The sequence below is a fragment of the Phyllostomus discolor genome, chromosome 6 (genome assembly GCF_004126475.2).
Source record: "Phyllostomus discolor isolate MPI-MPIP mPhyDis1 chromosome 6, mPhyDis1.pri.v3, whole genome shotgun sequence".
Lineage (NCBI taxonomy): Eukaryota > Metazoa > Chordata > Mammalia > Chiroptera > Phyllostomidae > Phyllostomus > Phyllostomus discolor.
The window spans coordinates 67,120,770-67,141,600 of NC_040908.2; the positions used below are offsets into that span (position 1 = coordinate 67,120,770).

General features: G+C 43.0%; 1 protein-coding gene across 1 annotated transcript in view; it reads left to right on the forward strand.

Moving 5' to 3' along the window:
- The window catches only part of AFF3 (AF4/FMR2 family member 3), a 547,917-nt gene that overhangs the window by 401,264 nt on the left and 125,822 nt on the right, over positions 1 to 20,831 (forward strand). The window contains exon 11 of the mRNA XM_036028289.1: positions 17,536 to 17,587. Within this exon, the coding sequence (XP_035884182.1) occupies positions 17,536 to 17,587 (52 nt within the window). The remainder of the gene's footprint in view (positions 1 to 17,535; positions 17,588 to 20,831) is intronic.

Genomic DNA, 20,831 nt, shown 5'->3' on the forward strand with positions numbered 1-20,831 from the left:
GAGGGCTCTGTATATATCAATAAAGTCCATTTCATCAAGGGTATTGTTCAATGCCACAATATCTTTGTTGATACTTTGTTTAGAAGATCTGTCCATTTTTGATAGTGGGGTGTTAAAATCTCCCACTATAATTGTGTTGCTGTCCATATCTTTCTTGAAGTCCTCTAAGAGTTTCTTTATGTATTTCGGCGCTGCTATGTTGGGTGCATATATATTTACAATATTTATGTCTTCTTGATGTATTCTTCCCTTGAGTATTATGAAGTGACTTTCTGGGTCTCTCATTATGGACCTTTTTTGGAAGTCTATTTTGTCTGATATGAGTATTGCTACCCTGGCTTTTTTTTTTCCTGTCCATTTGCTTGGAAGATTTGTTTCCAGCCCTTTACTTTCAGCCTGTGTAGGTCTTTTATCCTGAGGTGGGTCTCTTGTAGACAGCAGATATGTGGGTCATTTTTTCTTATCCAATCAGCTATTCTGTGTCTTTTGATTGGCGCATTTAATCCATTTACATTTAAGGTTATTATTGATAGGTACTTATCCATTGTCTTTTATGTACATGTGTTCCTCCCTCTCACTCTCTCTTTTCCCTCCCTTCCTTAAAGCAGTCATTTTAGAATCTCTTGCAGAGCTGGTTTGGTCGAGGTGTATTCTTTTAGACTTCTTTTGTCTGGGAAGCTTCTTATTTGGCCTTCTATCTTAATCTAGAGCCTTGCTGGATATAGTTGCCTTGGTTGCAGCCCTCTGGTTCTCATTACCTGGAGTATTTCTTGCCATTCTCTTCTGGCTTGAAGTGTTTCCATTGAGAAGTCAGCTGTTAGCCTTATTGGGGCTCCCTTGTATGTTACTTCCTTTTTCTCCCTTGCTGCCTTTAAGATTCTCTCTTTGTCTTGAAATTTTGTCATGTTAATTATGATGTGCCTCGGGGTGGGTCTCTTTGGGTTCCTCTTGATTGGGACTCTCTGTGTTTCCTGGATTTGTGTGACTTTTTCTCTCATCAAATTAGGGAAGTTCTCCTTCATTACTTGTTCAACTAGGTTTTCGATCCCTTGCTTTTCTTCTTCTCCTTCTGGTATCCCTATTATACGGATATTATTACGTTTCATATTGTCTTGCATTTCTCTTAATCCCTCTTCATTCTTTCTGAGCCTCTTCTCCTTTTCTTGCTCTTTCTGGATGCTGTTTTCTACTTTGTCCTCCAGCTCGCTAATCCGATCTTCTGCTTCATTGATCCTGCTTTTCATTCCTTCTACTGTGTTCTTCCGTTCAGAAATCGTATTCTTCATTTCCTCTTGACCTTTGTTGAGAGTTTCTATTTCCTTTTTCATGTTTATATAGTTTGCAGTGAGATCGATGTAGTTTCCCTCTAATTTCTGAAAGCTCATTGTGAGTTCATTGAACTTCCTGGTAATCATTGTTTTGAACTCACTATCTGATAGTTGAGTTGCCTCTATTTCATTTAGCATTTTTCCTGAGGCTTCCTCATTTCCCTTCAATTGGGGGCTGTTTCTTTGTTTTCTCATTGTTCGTGGGTTTCTTCTTTTTTCTTCTTGTTTGTTAATTTGATCTGTTCTAATTCCCCTTAATTATGGTGTGAACTTCTGTGGTAGAATATTTGTGAGATTCTGTGGTGCAATCTCCTTCGTGTATGCTGGTGCTCACAGCTTCCCCCTACTCTTTGTTTGTTATCAGTTGGAGGAGTAAGGCAAAATGGTTTAAAACAGCAAGACAGTATACTATGATATTTACTTTAGCAGCCAGTAGAGAAGAGAAGGGTTATCCTTTGGCTCCTTATATTGTTAACCATGATCCTCCACCCCACTGTCCATGTTTTAGAAAGGATGGAAAGAAGGTAAGACTCTTGTTGGGAACGAGAGGATTGTTAGTTGGATCTAGAAATCTGTGAGGCTGTGGGAGGTCAGATTCTAAGGTAGGGTTGGACTAAAGATTAGTATATAGGAATAGTGAGTAAAAGAATAGAGACAACCCCCACAATAGTATAGTTCAGAAAATTGTAAAGTGGGCTGAGATCAGGTAGGGGTATTGAGAAGCATTTACAATTGTATAGACTAGGTCTTACTAACAGTAATAGTAAAGTGACAGTCTTGTGGCAGAATCGATGAGGTCTAGATAACAAGAATAAAGAGTATAGAACCTTCAGAGGTGTATTAATGGAACACAGATGAAGGATAGTAACTTCTCAACACCTTGTGACTGAGATACCAGGGGGAACCTATCAAATGACAGTATAACCAGCCAAGCAAAGAAGATTATACAGAAAGAAAAAGAATACCAAAATATTATTAATATAAAAAATGTTGGAAGAGTGAGAAAAAGATAATACAAATTTACAGTAACTTGCAAGATTAAAAAAAAAAGGAAAGAAAAGCAGAAGATGTAGTGCAGGAGAGATAAATTTGGAGTGGAAAGAATAATATTAGGATGAATGGAAGAGAAACATAAGGGATTGCGAGATAAAAATAATAAGAATTGAAAAATAAAACGTCACGTAAAACACAAGATAAAATCAATCAACCGACAACAGCCAGAGAAACCAAACAAAGCCAAAAAAAAAAACCCAAACAGACAAACTAACAAACAAAAAAAAAAAAAAAAAACCCTCTTGTTTGTTTCTAACTGTCCAGACCAGTTTTTCTGATCTTGCTGGCTTCAACTGGCTGAGGGACCTTTGAAATGCTTCTCTCTCTCCCAGCCAGACCTGAGCTGGTGTTTCAGGAAGCCTGGGCGCTTCCGCACACACTGGCTCTCTGGATCTCACTTCCACGTTCTTCCGGACTCCGGGGTCCTGCAGGTTTCCAGCTCTATGATCCCAGGAGGCACCCGTGACGTTTTTGGATTCACTGCGCCCTCCCTGGGGATCTAAAAGGGCACGCCCCTACCCCAAACTTTTGAGATTGGGGTCTAGGATCGCCATAAGCGCCTCGCCACCACCCTTCCGGCATCAAAGCGCGCGAGAGTCAGTCATCCTGACGGGGCGCGCGCCAAGCTGTTTCCTGCTGCGCGTTCCCTGCCTAACTGCACTCCGCCGGGGTGTGGGTGCCATTCCCTGCTCCCCGGGTCCGGCTGGCTGGAAATCTCTGAGCCACCACTGTAGGAACGCACCAAGTGCCACATCCCTCCCAGGATCGCAGCGCGAGATTCAGGCCTCCCTATGAGGCGCGAGCAGAGCGCGGCCACCAATCTGCACTTCCACTGGGCTAGGGTTACAGGCGCCCTTTCAGGCTGCCCCTGGTCCTGTTGGCTAGTGTCCCTCACTCCTCCCAGGCCTCTGGGCAGGTGTTCACAGTCCCTGGGCTATTTTTTCCCAGTCCAACTGGCCAATCTGTTCCTTTTAGCAACGTTCACCCCTGGAGTTGCTCACCCCCAGTATTCTGGGGAGGGAGCAGTGACTTCTCTCTCCCGGGCACCCTGGGGCAGACCCCGGAGCACCCCGGGCGGACCTGGGGTCTGCACATCCCTAGACCCCGCGCTGATCCCTGGGCCCCTTTTGTCCTGTAGCAGACTTCTTACCATCTGGTTTTCCAGTGAGTGCAATAATTTTTGATGTCCTGCTTTCAAAAGTGATTCGGTAACCAAGTCCACTTGCTCTGTTTCTCCACCGATCCGCGAGTTTCCCTCCTCTTCACAGAAGCCGAGAAAAACGCTACCTAGAGTAAAGCCGCCATCTTAGACTCCCCCCCCCAATAATCCTTTAAATTTGAAGGGATATGTATTATTCATTCTCAATTTCCATTCAGAAGTGGAGGCCTAAAAGGGCTAATTTACTCAGGGCCATAGAGCTAATAAGTGACAAAGTTAGAAGTCTGACTTGTGCTGGTACACATTTTCAATGACTTCCTGCATCACACTGTAACTTGAGGGGTTAAAAGCTTTATTTTAAGTAGATGTGTTAGACATTTGAAGGTTGTTGAGCAGGTACAGATGAGTACCCGCTCCTGGGCCAAGAAATGTAACTTTTCTTTCTAGTTGCCAAAGTGGCCAAAGCCTTCAGCTGCTTTCCAGCATAAATCTTAACAGTTACAGTATAATTTAAATGATAACCCAAACTTGTGAAGGAAAGGTTGGCCGAGCCATGTGAAATGGCAGGATGGAGCAGAGGAGGCAGCAAGTAGTTTATGAGTATCGGCAGCAAAAATGAGCCAGGGTGCTGGATCAGTTCAAAGAGCTGCCCATTGAGGCTATGTGAAAGGGAGGTTCAAGGCTTTAATAAATACATTGAATGGTTATACAATGCAGGATGTCATATAGCCAAATGATAACTTTTGATGTTTTATTCCTGGGAGTACAGAGCCTTTGTACACATACTGTTTTTCAAGTACAACAGTTCTAAGAAAGTATTTCATTTCCTCCTTTATAGAGAAGGAAATTGACAGTCACTGTTCCCCAAGCAATTAAAAAGGCTGGGAAGTAAAGATGCGACATCACTCGCAACCAGAGCACTCATCTTCCTCTAGGCTACCGGTGTGACCAGCTGCTCATGGACTGTGGGGGGGCTCTCCCCCCCCCAACCCGGGCCTCCACAGATGAGAATAAGTCTACCAAGACATGATCTGCTTGGGGAGGAAAGGTGGCCAATCTCTCAAAGGAGAAGGGCCAAGAGCCTTTTCCTCAATGGGCTTTTATTGGGTTTGTTTGCACAAGAATACAGGTAAAGCTCATTAATCATTGTCAGGCTGTAAGGATCAAACAATAGATAACAAAGAACTCTGAGGGCCTATTTTGAGTCAGGGTCAGATAGCTAAAGAGCTGTAAAACTTTGAGGAACAAACTTACTTCTTGCTTGGACCCTTATCATTTAATTGAGAGCATTCTAAACAAAGCAGGTTTTGCAGGATTTTATGCATTCTTTCTTCAGCCTGATGACCCTGGGAACCCACCCTTTCCAGCACAGGGCTGCACTACCCTCTATCATTGTTTCAGGCTCAAGTCAGGCAGGGGAAGTAAGGTAGCCAAGAGGTTAGGAGACTTCTCACAGACAGAATGAAGACTCAAGCTTTTTCAAAGCCTAGGGGCGAGGGTCCATCACCCCATTTTGCTGTAGCCCCCAAGTCTTCCTTAGGGGCCTCCCACATGATCATGCTTGTCTTAGGTCATTTCCCCCCTTGGGGAATCTTACCCATCATTAGCTAACCAACCAAGCACTGAGGGCCAGCTATAGATGAAGTAAAAGGAGCAGAAGCAGTGCTCCTGCCAGGGAGATAAGCTTTTGTCTCCTTAGTGGCTTACAGTCTAAGGTGGCTCCCTCAGCCTTAGCCTTGGTGGTAGTTACAGCTTCTGAAACCAGGCAGGCGGTTCCCAAACAATGGCCCAGATTAACTGTACCCCACCTTTGTACCTGCTGTATGTTTGGGGGAACAAGTGCCGCCAAATGGGTCTTCCTTCTGTCAGAATTTGACCTTGTGTTGATAAAAATCCTTTGAAAGTCTGAAACACCCATCTCTAGTTTCTTTACTAGAGTTCTGAGAAGCATTGAGGAATGAGAAATATGTGTTTACACAGTGAAATGGCTAGATTTTATATAAGATACCCTAACATTGGAAATAACGATGCAGTGGGGATGAAAAAGGAGCTTTTCCTATTTACCAAGTTAGAGTATAAATAAGGTACCAAAGGTACTGGCTGTCATGTTTATTCTTTAAAAAAATCAATGGCTTTATTTTTCAGTAATAGGGAAGGATAGAAAGAAGTACATGTTATCACAGGACAAGAAGAGTCATTACTGGGAGCAGGCAGCAGCCATTTCTGTTCCCCAGGAACCAGAAAGGACCTAAGACCCACAGTTTTCAGGGTCTAAGAGTCAGTGCCGTCTCCGGTACACCCACCACCTCTTTAGTTTTCTATGGTTGGAATCGCTTTGATTTCTAAGAAAGGCATAAGTTCCTTTAATAGAAAAAAAATGTATAATTACTCTAAATGATAATACTAGATAAGAAATCCTGGTGCTGTGTAAAATAATTCAATATGAAATTTAGATTTGGGCACATCTAGCAATATCTGGGGCTCATTTCCTAGAAAGAGCACTTATTTCCTAGAATCTGGCTTGTCCAGCCCTCTGGTGCCCTCTCACTGACAGCACGGTGGCCACTCATATTGTCACTGTGCTACTTCTGGTGGGAGGGTAAGTGGCTGGTAGGCTTCTTTGAGACCCCTGCCTTCCTGTGCAGGAATTGTGCAGGGTTGAGGTGCGCCAACATCAACAAAAGTTTATAAACCTCATCTCGATTGTCACCAAAGCCTCACTGCCTCTAGAATCTCTTTTGAGAGGGTTTTCGTGCTGCCCAAGCATATTCGTGGTCTGAGTCCTTTCAGTGGCTTTGAGGGAAGGATTTCTTGGGGGACAAGCATAAGAGCATCAGCAACACTGGATGCTCCAAAATAACACTGTCCCAAACTACAGGCCACACAGGTTCAGCAGGTGCACACATTTTTGGTATTTGTGCCAACATTTTTGGGAATTGTATATGTGTATGTATAAGGTCCCAACATTTTGGGGAATTGTATATGGGATTTGTAATTTTCATGAAAATAATTTGGGCACAGGTATAGTGAAAGATCTCATACAGAGCTCTCAATGCCAGATGAGATTCTAAATTTCCCCCTTAACATCTGACTCAGCCTAGAAGGTGTGCGCACCAGCTGGCACAGTGTGGAAACCAGTCTTAGTAACCTGGCAGCCTGAGATTTTTCTGGAGCAAGGAGTGCATGGCAGGTTGGGAGACGAGGAAATTCTAGTTAAGATTCATTTGATGGAGAAGAAAAAAGGGCAGGAAGGGAGGCTCTGACAGGGCTAGAGGGTACCTGCTGGGCCTCAGTTTTCCTAAGAAACTGGCTCCAAACAGCATCACAGCAAAATGAGCAGGAGTCCCTTCAACACGCACTTCCCGCATACCTTTGTCACTGCCTCCCGTGCCAACCAGGACATTCCGAGGGATGCACACCCAGTTCTCCTGACACCTCGTACAGCACACTGATGGCTTCATTCTAACCCTTGTCGCTCCTCCTGGTCCTCCCTGTTCTCACCTTCTCCACCAAGAAAATTCAGAAGGTATATAAAATAAAAAGCTTCATTTACTATGCCTATGTAGAAACTCTTCAAAACACAAGTTAAATTTTCTTGTTAAAAAAAATGTTAAGATACCATTAGCCAAAATATATTTTCTAAAAGCCAGATTTTTGCTGGGAAAGAGCTGGATATAAAGTATTATACATGCAATATCCAGCCTTCCTGTATGAATTCTAATAGCAGTTGTGTCGATCAGTGCTGCCACTTAACATTTCATCAGCAGCCACTCAGCCTGTGGCGGCCCCAGGCTCTCCACAGTTCCCAGCTGCATCCTTTAGTTGTTGGTCTGACTCTGTAGTAGAAAAATGTGGCTGACTGCCTTTTGTTTTTGAAATTAATAGACAGTGAGTTTTCAAACATGTTAGTACAAATGTAAGTGATTTTTAAATGTTTTTATATAACTTGTTTGAGCTCATTATTTCTCAGTTCGTTAAAGGTATATTTTAAATTTATTCCATTCCCTCTGGAGTCATGGATCAGGTTTTTCTGGTTACCATTATAGGTCTTGGCTCCTATTATGCAGGAGGGTGTGCTTTTTTTTTTTTTTCAATTAAACAAATACCTTTGTCCCCAGACCTTGGGACACAGGAATGAGACCAGAAATTTCCCTCAGAGAGCCCCAAGTTAGGTAGATAAGAGAGACTCAAAGACAGCAGTTATAACACAGGGTAGCAAGTGCAGACGTGTACAGAAGAGGGGAATTAATTAAGGTCACTGAGCATCAAGAAGATGTGCCCTTTGGGGTCGCATTTGAAGGGTAAGTAACAGCTGAGAACAGGGAACAGAGAGAGGGGCATTTCAGGCAGGAGAAGACATCAAACCAAGATGCAGAGAGGTGGAACTCTATGTAGGTTGTATTATTCCAATAATTGAGTTCAAGGGCTATGACAGGGTAGCACCTGCAGTGAGCTGAGCCCCGGCCATCACAAGAGACATATGAGCCTTAGGATGCAACAGAGACTGAATTTAGATTGTAGGTGGACAGCAGCAACATGGGAAACAGGACCCAGAAGGACTGCAGGGAGGACGTAAGCCAACATACGAAAACTGGAAGTGTGAATAAGGGATGGAGAAAGAGGTGGGTTCAGAAGAAAGCTCAAGAAATAAGGCAGACACGCCTATGAGTTTTATTGTCTGTAAGGAGGACAGAGAGGATGTCAAAAGCCATGTGCAGGTGACTAGTTAAGTGGTAGTGCCACAGACCCTGGTACAGAATTCAGCAGTGAATGTTGGATTTTGGGTAGGGAGGTAATAGGTTCTGGTTTGAGGCAAATCAAGGTGAAGGCACATCCATATGGAGATGGATTTATTTGCTCAAAAAACACCTGTGGTATGGTTATTCTATGCCTGGCATTTTACTAAATACTGAAGATGCCCAGTAAGATCATCTAAACTACATGATCTCTAGTCTCCAGGAAGCCCCAGTGCAGAGATCCCCAGGGTGTGGTTGGCCCTGTGGAGCAGGCACTTGGAGGACAAGGTCATAGATGTCATCCTTGGGAGGAGGTGAGGAGGTGCAGAAAAGAACCTAGGGCTGGAGCCTGGATAACATTGACCTGTGGAGAGTGGCCAGAAGGCATAAATGCAGGAAGGAAATGGGAAGTCAGAGATAAACGGAACCTTCAGAGTTAGAGAAGCTATGCAAGGCGCATTTCAAGGAAGGAGTGTCACCACAATGTCACATAAATCAGTGTGATCAAACAAGATAAAGAAACAAAGGTGTCCATTTGTTTTGGCAATCGAGTGTCCCTGAGAGAATTCCTTAACTTATTAGTGAGGATGGATTTTTGCCTTATCTTAGGCATTGAGGAAATACACCCCTCCCCTGGGAGTATTCAAAAGGAACCTGGGGACTAGGAGTTGATAGACAGTCCTAGTACAATGCACTAGATCTGTGCAAAGTTAGATAACACCTGAAGAAGTCTGTCCTGTGGACTGGAGATGGCTTTAAGGAGAAGGTGATAGTTCATTTGAAATTAAGATGGTGGTTTCCAACCCTTGCTAAATGGTAGAATTATTTTAGCTGCAGGTCAAAAGTACTGATGCCTGTGCCTAATCCAAGACCAGTTAAATCAGAATCTCTGGGGTTTTAACCCATGAATCAGTATTTGATCCCTCCAGGTAATGCGAAGCCCCAGTGAGGCTTGATACTTTACATTGTGCTTTCGCCTTTATTGTTTTATTTGAGACTCAGCTATTACTCCATTTTATCAGTGGACAGACTGAAACTCAGAATTGGAGCTTTATCCAAGGTCCGGAGCTATTCAAGGTCTTTAGCTGTTCAGACTCTCTATCCAGTTCTGTGTTCCCGTAGTGGTTCCCAAACTTTGCTGTGAATCACAGTCCCCTAGAGAGCTTTTAACAATCCGATGCCCAAATCACACCCCAAACCTAATACATCTGACTGTGCGGCCGCGGGGTGGGAACCAGGCATCAATACCTTTTAAAGACCGCAAGTGATTCCAACATGCAGTCACATTACTTAAGCAACATGTGAGGTCGGTGTAATTTAAAGTGCATGCACTTGCTGAGGAGATTATGCTTGGTTCTCTTTTCTACTTTATCTGTTCAAATAAATCTGTTAATTAGGAGTCATCTTAGCAATTAACTTATCAATAACAATAGCCACAAAAATATTCAAAAACCGGTATTGTGAACCAAAGAACAAACCTGAACCTGCTGTACCTTTGACCCTTCTGGAGTCACTGTGGTCTCACTGTCAAGGATTACCAGTTAAGTGAGCAGGCCATTGTTAGTCAGCAAACACGATGGGCAACCTGCTCGCTAATTTACCTACAAGCAACTGATGTTTGACATCACAGCCAAAACCAAATACATACAAATCTCAATTCCTTTCTGGTTAGGGACAGATTCCTCTGCCAAGAGGTATAAGCAAAGAAATGCCCATTGTTGAATCTATGCAGCCGAGAAAACTTTTTGTTCCCTGTCAGGGTCCTCTGACCTCTCCTCTAGTGTCTTCTCCGAAAATGGTCGTGCTCCTTCATACAGGGTACTTGAATTCATGAAGGCTTGGGAACCTAATTCTCTAATACTGAGAACATAGAGTTCAGAAACTAATTTTCTTGAAGTCCTTGTAAGGAACAAGGACAGGAATTTTAAAACCATCTTTGAGGAGAAAGTGTTCCCTATCAAACTACTATTTTTAAAGCCCTAGTTTTTCTTTGATAGAAATCGTAGAGTCAGTACAGCCCTCTTTCCCAGTAATTCTTTCAGGAGGGACCAATTTTCAATTATAATATGCTCAGAGAAGGCTACTTTTATAACTGTGATCTACATTGCCCCAAATGGAAAAGATGGAGTGGTTTCATATTTTTACAATCACACAAACTGTGTGTGGCATTTACATCTTTCTGAGTGGAAGGAGTTGTGGGATGTTCAAGGAAAGTGGGCCCAGTGTTCCATTTCTTCCAGACAAAGCACTCCCTCTGGGTGTGCTTGGCACCCCAGCTGCAATGCAACTTCAAGTGAGAGGAACAACCTGCAGAGTTTCAAAATACACAGCCAGAGAGAAAAAACACCTAGGATATTTCACATAACTTTAGTGAGATGTGTCTGTACTACATCCAAGTGAAGCGGGGACCTGACAAATCAGGGCCCCTGGTGTACAGACCTCCCTTGCCACAAGGCACAGCATTTGCAATGCTGCCTCCTGCTTTATTCTGTTTTCCTGGGCCGTGACTCAGAGCAGGCCCCTCCTGTGGGCCACCTGCAGCTGTGTGCTAATTTCTCCTTCCAGCTCCCCCCTAATTCTCCAGCAGTCTTCCCAGACTTTCCACCCATTGGTAAAGGCACAGATCCAGAGAATTCACAACAATGAGAGGCTTCATGTTAGAGAGGATGAAATGATGTCCAGAGAGATTAAATGATCTTTCCAAGTCCACAGAGCTAGTTATGGGCAGAACTCAGACTAAAATGCTTGTGGCTGCCATTTCAGATCTCATTCTACCACCCCACAGTCTAATCCCACTGACTGTGTCCTTTTATTAGTGTTGAGTTTCACTTTCCTCTGATTTCTCTTTATCCTATATTAATATGCTAGATATGGGTCCTGTCAGGAAAGGCCATTGCTCAGTTGAGATTTCAAATGACATACGTTCATCCCATATCTCACTGAGGTTTGGCGAGTTTCCTAAATGAGGTTGCTTTATTCGAGGATCTTAAATGGTAGGAAATGAGATTCTATCCCCCAGGGAAGACATGCCTGTGTAGAAGGTGGCAGGTAGACTCAGCTTGTAAGTGGGAGAAGAGACCATTGGAACCTGTTGTCCTTAAGAAAAAATAAGGTCACAAGCAAAAGACATACAGGGCACCTTTGCACCAGGATGGACATGACAAAATCAGATCTCTTGTGATTTCATTGACAACCAGACCCTGAAAAGAGAAGTCCAGGAAGGAGGTATGTGTGAGCAAACGCCATCTCCCTATGAATCACCATTGCTTCAAAAGATGTAGCTATGACACCCTGGGTAGGAAAACATCAGAGTGGAGAACTCTTAGGTCACCTGGTCCACCCCTTGTCTTGTTCCTGATTTCTTCATTTGCTTCCATACTAAGGTACTTCATGTGTCTTGGACATACTACATCACCAATCCCCCAGTGTGAGCCTATCCTAGACTCCCTGGTCCCAGTTAACTGGAGTGGCATGAGCTACATTCTTCTCAATAAATGCAGAGGGGAAGGTGGTCACCCATTTATTAAAAAATAAGTCCAGGGAGGTGATAGCACTGACCCAGACAGAGCAGTGGACTTTAGAAAGAATGAAGTGAGTTACATTACTTTCCCTCCAGTGTTCCAAGCAGTAGAGATAATGGCTCAAGGAATACCTTCAGAGGGGTGTACTTTCATAACACATCGGCTATCATGCACTGCTAATTGCTAGAATAAATATCTGCATGTATGAATATGCTCAAAGAGGAGTCATAAACATATCTCTTTGGCTTTAAATCTCAAATAGAGGGGGGAAGCAAAACCACCAGCTATGAAAACAAATCTGAAAATCAAACAGCCCAATTAAAACTCGTATTTTTAAAAAAAGCCATTAAGGTATACCTAAATGAAATGAATTTTAAAGTACTAAAGTTTTCTACTAAGGACCCCAATGACAAGTAATTCCAAGGAAACTCTATTATTTAAAATCCTATTACTGTTCTGTGACATGACTGCCATTATGTTTGCAGGTAAAGTGCCCATTTGCAATACCTGTGTAAGACATAGATGAGCATGAGATGCAGTTAGCCATCAGTTGAGGGTAGGCTACTATTTCTGCTTCCTGAGAAATGTGGGGGCCTGCAAATGTAAGCACCAGCTACAACATAAATTTGTCTGTGGCTCGATTAAAAATAATGTACATGGGGAAGTTACCATAGTCAAATATTAAAGTCACTGGGGTTGTATTGAATTCCTCCTTTCTGAGAGCTACTGAAGGAAGATAGGTTCAGATGAGGCAACTGAGTTCTGTTAGAATTATATTACGTCAGAGCATCACAATTTTAAGGCACTTAAAAATCGCTACAGTGGCAAGGCTGGTTTGACTGTTGTGTGTAAGGGGAATCAGCCCTGGGAGACAGGCGCTGTCCATGGATAGTTGCCCACCACCCGGTGAACACGTGAGTGACTTAGTAAATGGTTGGGAGTTTGGATGCCAATATTCCTGTTGCTGATGAGGCAGAGAGGTCCACCTGAGATGGCACTCAGCAAACTGCTAGGGGAAGTGTTTGTACTCAATTCCTCCTTTAGAGTCTGAGCTGACTCCTATCACACCCTTCTACGCAGTTCACGCAAGCCCCCCCCCCCCACCCCCCTGCATGAAAGCTAAGACTATTCAGTCCATGGCTCAAAACATTATGATCCTTTGCACCAGCTGTTTGGGGACATGTTATAATGGGCCTGGGACAATAATCCTAAGAAACTGTTGTCTGACAGAGTTCCCCAGTAAGAAATAGATAGAATCTCAATCACCTAATTACATGTTAAAGAAAAATCCTGCTTGAATGCCTTATGTGTTTCAGGTCTCAGTTACCTGGCAGACTTCACTGGGAAGTCACAATCAGGCACTGACTTGACGTGCTCCTGACAGCAGTTCGCCAGCTCCTGGGGCGTTCAGGGCATAAATCCAGGTTTCTCTGCTCTACTGGCTGCACCTCTACTGTCTGGCCTTAGTTTGATCTTATTGTCTATTTTATTTCAATGTCCCTGTTGTCATCAGACAATGGGTCCTGCTGAGGGACTGGCCACGAGGCTGAGCACAGCTCCCAGCGCATATCTGCTTGTGCAGTCAGACTGACGGACATGTTTCCTGTCCTCTGTAGACACAGTCACATCAGATCAATCAACAACGGTGGCAGTTATAACCTAAAATGTACATCCCCCTCCACAGCCTCTAGAGAACATCATCTTCTCTTTTCAAAAGTGGCTTAGTTGAAGACTTTATTGCAGAAACATATTTGTCTCCTAAATTGTTACTCATGCAAATTTCTTAAATGTTCCAAGGCATTACCCTCAAAGGTAAAAGGAATATTAATAAAAATAAACATCTATTGCATGCTTATATTATGTCAGAGCGTCTGTTCCAGTTTCTGTGCTAAGCACTTCCCAAGGATTGTAAGTGACTTCTCTGGAAAACCTTGAAGGCAGGTGTCCAGTCATTTGGCTAGCTGAGTGTCAGCCTCAGCCCGGGCAGTCTGACTCCAGAGCCCATGCTCTGACCACCACGCCTGCTGCCCAGCAGTGCTCACCTCAGAGGGGTTGCTGTAGGGATAAGATGAGGGGACGTCAAGAAAGTGCTCAGCAGGCCTGGCCAGGACAGTCATTCAACCTTGAGAGCTGCGACTATTTGGCAGGAGCTCCGTCATCTCAGAGGGCTCTGAGGACGTGAAGGGGTGTGGCAGGGTCCTCAGGTGTGCCAGCGTGGTGCCAAAGCACAAACCTTGTGCTTATGTGCAGGTGACCCATCCCAAACTCTCCTCAGCCTTTCCAAGCATCAGTCTTGGCCTTCCTTCCTTTTTCAAAATGTAGTCATAGATCCCCCACTTAGGCATATCCCATGGCTAAGTGTTGGCTTAACGAACACTTAATTGGCATACTCTTTTACTCTTGGTTTAAAAATTTTGTTTGTTGCTTGTTCTTATTTAATACTCCTGTGCTAGCCTGTTTCCTTTTGAAAATAGATGAATGATAAAAAATGTTGTTACGTGGGTGGGATCAGGGTGGGGGCACAACTACAGTGGTGACACTGACGTGTTTTGGTGGAGGCAGCCAGGCCTCTCCTCCTGGCCACACACCGAGCACTGACAGTTCTTACGGTGCGGTGGCTATCACCGTTGTTCTCTTTTCTTCTCTGACCATGTCTTGTTGTTCAGCTATAACCTCAAATACTCTCTCACTCCTCCTTAGGCTCTCTCAGAGGCCACTTGGATATTTCCAGCATTAAAAGTGGGCACTTTATGCTACATTTGATCTTAGCTAAAAGGCCAAGAAGTAATGAAAGTGAGCACTTTATAAATGTTAAACCAGACTTGAAGCGCGTAGTGAATGGGAACAAGTGCTGTGCTTTGGAAGTTGAGTCATGGGATCTCTGTGCTGTGGCCATCAGAGCAAAGCAGAAGGGCCAGGTCATATTCCTGGATGGCCTGAGCCTCAGCTATCTCAGCATTGTGTCTGTGATGGATTGGGGGCTCTGGGTGGCTGTGACTGTCTGGTCCTGGCCTGGGTCGCATGTGTTGGGAACAGCGGCATTGCTGTGTGTTGTGTCTGTTTGATTTAATGTTTCCATTGCCATTTCCTCAGACTCCAAGATATTCTGAAGTTTAATTAGATTCTGACTTCTCTTGAAGTTTCTAATGAATACAGACTATTTTTGATCATCAGTTTTTAGATATTAGCCAGAAACACAATAGACTCTTTTTTTATATATGAGAGAGAGATTCAGTGGTAGAGCGATTACTCTCACAAAGCAAGGTGGATCTCGGCTGCTTTTCTTCTGGAAATGATAACCAGGGGGATGATCTCACTACTGACATGACAAAGCTGGGTCCAGAGGTGCAACTTGCCTGGGACCAGGGCACGTGAGAGGCAGAGTAAGATTTGACCAGAAACACATTCGTATGTCTAGACATTTAGCACATATTTTAAATGAACAAAACTGAACTGAACTCTCTACCTTAGAAGAGGCCCTGAGACACCGTTTTTACTGTTGTGCTTACTTTCAGCAATGCCTGCTTCATGTGGTGAGGGAGTCGCATGGCTGATTTGCAGCCAAGCTAAGTTCCCTTGCTTTGGGGTGTTTTGGGGTTTCCTGCTCTGGTTGACAGTGGCCTTCAGATCTGTGCACATGATTGCCCAAATAAAGATGAAACTTCTCAGTCACCCCTGACATGACTTCCATGTAACAAAGGCGTTGTTAATGATGATTGTGTGTGTTCTCCCCTCCCCTTTTCTATCCACTGACAGGGCCACCCACACTTAGAACACCCAGTGCTCAAAGAGCAGCCTGTGAGATTCAACCAAATTGCACTTGGCAGTTTACCCCAAAAGAGGGAGTAAGGGGTGGAGATGAGAAATGGCCCTGCCCCTCTGGCATTTTTCATCAGAAAGGCATGTGAAAATAGTGTTGGGGAAGGTGCTCAGACCAACCCACAAACTGGTATTATGCCATGTGTCCTCACTGTGCTAGTCCCCAGAGACTCAAGGACAAAGAAAACACAGTCCCCCTCCTAGGCTCTTCCCAAACACTCTAATAAATCACCACTGTGTCTCTTGTCTTTGAAGCCTGATGTATGAGTTCCTAGAGTCAAGGAAAATGAATGACATGCCAGATGGCCATAGCAGTTGAGAACACAGCTCTACAGTCTTTGTTGATGTCATGTTTGTTTGCTTGGGGTTTAATGATCAGTGAGTGAGACGTCTTGCAGCTGGTAGAATAACTGTAACCTACGAGGACACAGACATGGCGTCTTAATGGTTATGGCTTCAGTGGTATGTCAAAGTTGCTTAGCAAGTCCTTACTTAGTACAGGAGTTTTCCTACTTTATAAAATAATGGCAAATTTATTTCCTAGACTTATGGAATCTAAAGCAGGATTGGACCTTAGAGATTGCCCAAAATCACCTTCATTTTACAAATAGGGCGGAGTCCAGGAAGTTAAGTGACTTCCCCCCAGGACAAAAAGCCTGGGTTGGGCAGAACTCTGCCCATGTCCCATCCTGGCAGGTTTTTGTCCCTAGTTCACCCCAAAAGCCACTGAAATGACTAATTAAAATAGAGAAATATGCTGATGATAGGGTTATAGTTGGCTTTTAAAGGAATCAAGCACAGTTTAGGGGACAGTCTTTGGAAGGTGACTTCAAGGAGGAGAGTGGGGCCTTTCAAGCACACAGGCTCAAGGGCCTACGGACTGATAGATCTCTGGTGCGCCAGGGTTCCTACGAAAAGTCTCTCCCTGCCGCCAACAGAACAGCTCTGCAGTCATTTCTGTTATAGAGTGTTCCTAAGTGACATTTCTTTCAAAATGGCTTAATCTGAAAACTACTATTCCATAAAGAAACAATTTGGTAATGCTGATAAGAAAATCATTTTATCGTCATCAGAAATCACAGGGCCCTGGTCTGTGTGGCTCAGTTTGTTGGAGCATCGTCCTGTAACTGAAAGGTTGTGGGTTTGACCCTTGGTCAGGGCACATACCTAGGGTGCAGGGTCAATCCCTGGTACTGGCAAGGGTGCGTGTGACCCCCAGGCCAGGCACATATGGGAGGCAACCATCAATGCTTCTCTCTCACATAGGTGTTTGCCTATCTCCTTTCCCCTCTCCCTATCTCCGTGTCTAAAAGCAATGAAGAAGTATCCTCATATAAGCATAAAAAAATCAGTGTTTTAAAGTATTTGGGGTTTTTTTGTTGTTTTTCTTTGTGGACCCAAAGGTACTGTTATACACATCTGAGGGATGCAGGGGGCACTGGAGAGTTGCCCTCAGAGTCTTTCCAAAAGGTTCTCTCCTATTTGGTTTTCCTTATCCAGCAGGGTCCTTGGGCAGATGTCCTCTCCAGAGCTCTGACTGGTGGAGACCTAAGCAGTTGTAGCTCACACTTACAGCTCTTGGCAGAGGTCTGCTTGCCCTTTGATTCTGTTTACCACAAATGGAAACGGAGACATAGTACAGCATCTGCCACATGGAAACACTGAACAAATAATTTGGGATTAAACTTCACAAGGAAAAGCAGCCCATCTTATCCTATGACTATTATATGGGTGAATTTTCATGATGTGGCAGTTTGTTGCTTCTAAGTGCATCACAGAAAAATGGCTTAAAATGAACACTTTTTTAACTTAGCAAATCAAATAGACTTATTACTGAAACATTGTTCTAATTCAGATACTTTGTTGGTAAATTATTTTGAATTTGCTAAGTATCTGTACTTCTTTGTTCCCTCTTCCAGAATGCTAGAAGATGACCTTAAGCTAAGTAGTGATGAAGAGGAGAATGAACAGGTAAGATTATCTTTTACATTGTGCTGTTTGAACGTGGCATGACGACACTGACCTGAGAGACTGGCCTGGGTATCCCCTGAGTCATACAAATCCTGACTTACCATGTTCTGCGATGCTGAGTATCCTCTGCTAATTACAAGATGCAATGCCATTGGGCAAGTCTGTTAAAATATCTTGGCCCTAATTTCCCTTAAAATTGTAATTCTGTGCTCTTTATGGCACTGAAACCAACAACAGCCATTTATAAGGACGCTGACTGGGGTCAGGCTTCAGTGAAATAGAAACTTTCTGGAAAGCTAACCAGCCTTCTAGAGATCAAACATGTGATCTTAACATCATCAGCATGCAACAGGCAAGCTATAAGCATTAAATATTGAGAAGTCTTATACAGATATTATTAACATTGAAAAGATGCAAGCATGGAGGTGAGCTAAAATGATGAATAAAAAATAATCATGCTCAGAATAGCCTGTTTGTCTTAATGATAAATGTGCTTGAGATGTTCTCCTTTGATGTTGATTTATCAGCTCAAGACATCAGTCAGGGGTTTGTAAATGCTCTTCTGATCAGTCAGTTAAAGTGAAAAAATACCCACTTAACATTCATCACTTTCACCTCTATACTTCAGGCAACGCTTGTAGTTTAAAGCAAGTTTGAAACCACTGAAGACATATTTTCCTATACTTCTGTTTCCTTTTTCTTGCTACCTATATTGTATTTTGTCAGGTTTGGATAAATGTAATAGGTCTAAAAACGATTCCGAGTTTTTTTTCTAAGTCATTTTTACATGTGCTACAAGACACTTGTGCTATTCAGTTGCTCTTGAGAGAGTCAATTTTTTATAAAGTATTACAGAATGCTGTGCAGGTGATGCACTTGTCTAGACATGTGAATGCAGATAATGCACAGAGAGTGCAGAGGTGAAAGAAAAGTCAAAGGAAACTTCCAGGAAGAGCATCTGAGCAGAATGTGCTGTGGGGTCACAGAGGGGTCTGCTCACCTGTGAGAGGTGGGGAAGCAACCAAAGAAGAGACAGCACCTGAGACAGAACTCAGTGAATCTTGAAACTGTTTGGGCAAGTGGAGAAAACCCCAAGCGGAAGAATGAGCAAGGGCGACCACTCAGGCCTTGGAGGCCTAGAGACTGATTAATTTGTTTTAGGTGCACACACCAGGGTGGTCAGCTATGCATAACACAGCAGCTGTGCTAGAACCGGAGAATGACTTCACTGGTGATTTTGGTTCTTGTCTCTGTGACTATAAGCAAATGATTTCATCTCTGTGAGTGTTTTCCCAAGAAGTTCAGATAGGTGCATTGTAGATTAAGTCATATCAAATGTGTAGATTGTGTAAACTTTGTATTAGAAAAGGGGTTTATAGCCCTGATCAGTGTGGCTCAGTTGGTTGAACATCATCCCACAAAATGAAAGGTCACTGGTTCGATTTCCAGACAGGGCACATGCCAGGGCTGCAGATTCAGTCCCCGTTGGGGAGTGGACAAGAGGCAACTGATTGACGTTTCTCTGTCACATTGATGTTTCTCTCCCCCTCTTTCTCCTTCCCTTCCCCTCTCTCTAAAAATAAAAAATAAATAAAATCTTTTAAAAATATATTACAGAAAATGAATTAACAATTTCATTCAGCAAGACTTTTCTTAATTTGGAAAGAATTTCCTGAATTATTTCCAGGAAGTATTTCTACTGCAAACTCAGTTTCAAAAAACCAGTTATCGAAGATGTCCTCTAAGGCAGCAAGAACTTTCTGTTAACTCCTCTTTCTTTATTAGTGATTTCTTTCTCACCTATAGCCATTGATAACATTGTATTGTGAATATAAGGTCAGATCCTTTATTCTTGCATTTGGTCCCCATTTGTTTGCAGCTTCCTACCTTTTGCAATGAAAGCAGCTGACAGAATGAATGATTTTTATACAGTAATCTCCTCTCTTTTAATTAAGGCTTCATAGTGTGGCTTTTGTGTGGTAGTTTCAGTGATTGCTGTAACACTAATTATATTAAGTTATTGGGCTCTGGCCTGTAATTATACCCTGGCCTAATCACAAAATTGTAATTTCCATGCTTCTAAAAAAAGTCTAATGATGTGGTATTTTTTTTCTCTCTAAGACCAAAATACAACTGTGCCCTGAAAGAACGGATGGAGCCTGTGCACACTTGTAACATACCATGCACATACTGCATTTCCCTGGCATTTGGGCGATACTTAAACAACACAAATGATTTTTCAGATGTAATTGGAGTTTGTGTCTTAACTCAAAATCTTCCAAAAATATATTGTACATTTCCCTGTTTACATAAATATAGTAAAGTAAAATGCTTAACCTTTCCTTGCATGATACCTAGTTGTCCTGAGACTATTGGACACTAACTAGCCTTTATAGCCACTGTGATAAAGAGACACCTACAAGAGCATGAAGTTGCTGTGTCTGCTTGCCCTTCCTAAACTAGCCTCAGATGCTAGTGTGTGTGAATACTCCACTCTAATGTTTCCTTTATCCTCATTACCTTTATGCTCTCAAAGATAAAGAGAAAGGTGGTTTAGTGGGTTAGAACAGGATCAGCAGCCCTGCTCCCAGGGTTCAAATCCTTGCTTTACTACTCAGTAGTTTTGCAACCTTGGTCCACTTCCTGAACTACTCTCTGCTCTACTATCACCATTTGTAAAATTGGAATGAACACGAGGTCCCCAAAGCGCCCCCTCTCTCAGAACTTGTGCTTACCTGTCATCTTCATGTCACCAGATCCAATAGGCTTCCATTCTTTTTTAATTAACTTATAATTGAGCAAACCATACATGGAGAAAAGCACATCTAACCTAAAAATACAATTGCATGAACATTCATAAGCCACACACTACAATTAAACTTTTTGGTGAGTGTGTTCCACTTGACTAGATTATCCCAAACCATTTTCCAAAGTGGTTGCACAGTTGACACTCCCACTGGCAATATAAGAGAATTCCAGTCAATCCACATCCTCACGTTTGTCTCTTTCTGTTCATGAGAAATATCATTCTTACTTTTTATTAATTTTTTATTGATTATGGTATTACAGTTTTCCCAATTTTCCCCCTCTCTCCCCTCCACTCTGCCCCCACAACCCTCCAGCATTTCCCCACCTAGTTCCTGCCCATGGGTTGTACATATAAGTTCTTTGAGTCCTCTGTTTCCTATACCATTTTTTACCTCTCCCCATCTGTTTTATGCCTACTAATTATGCTTCTTCTTCC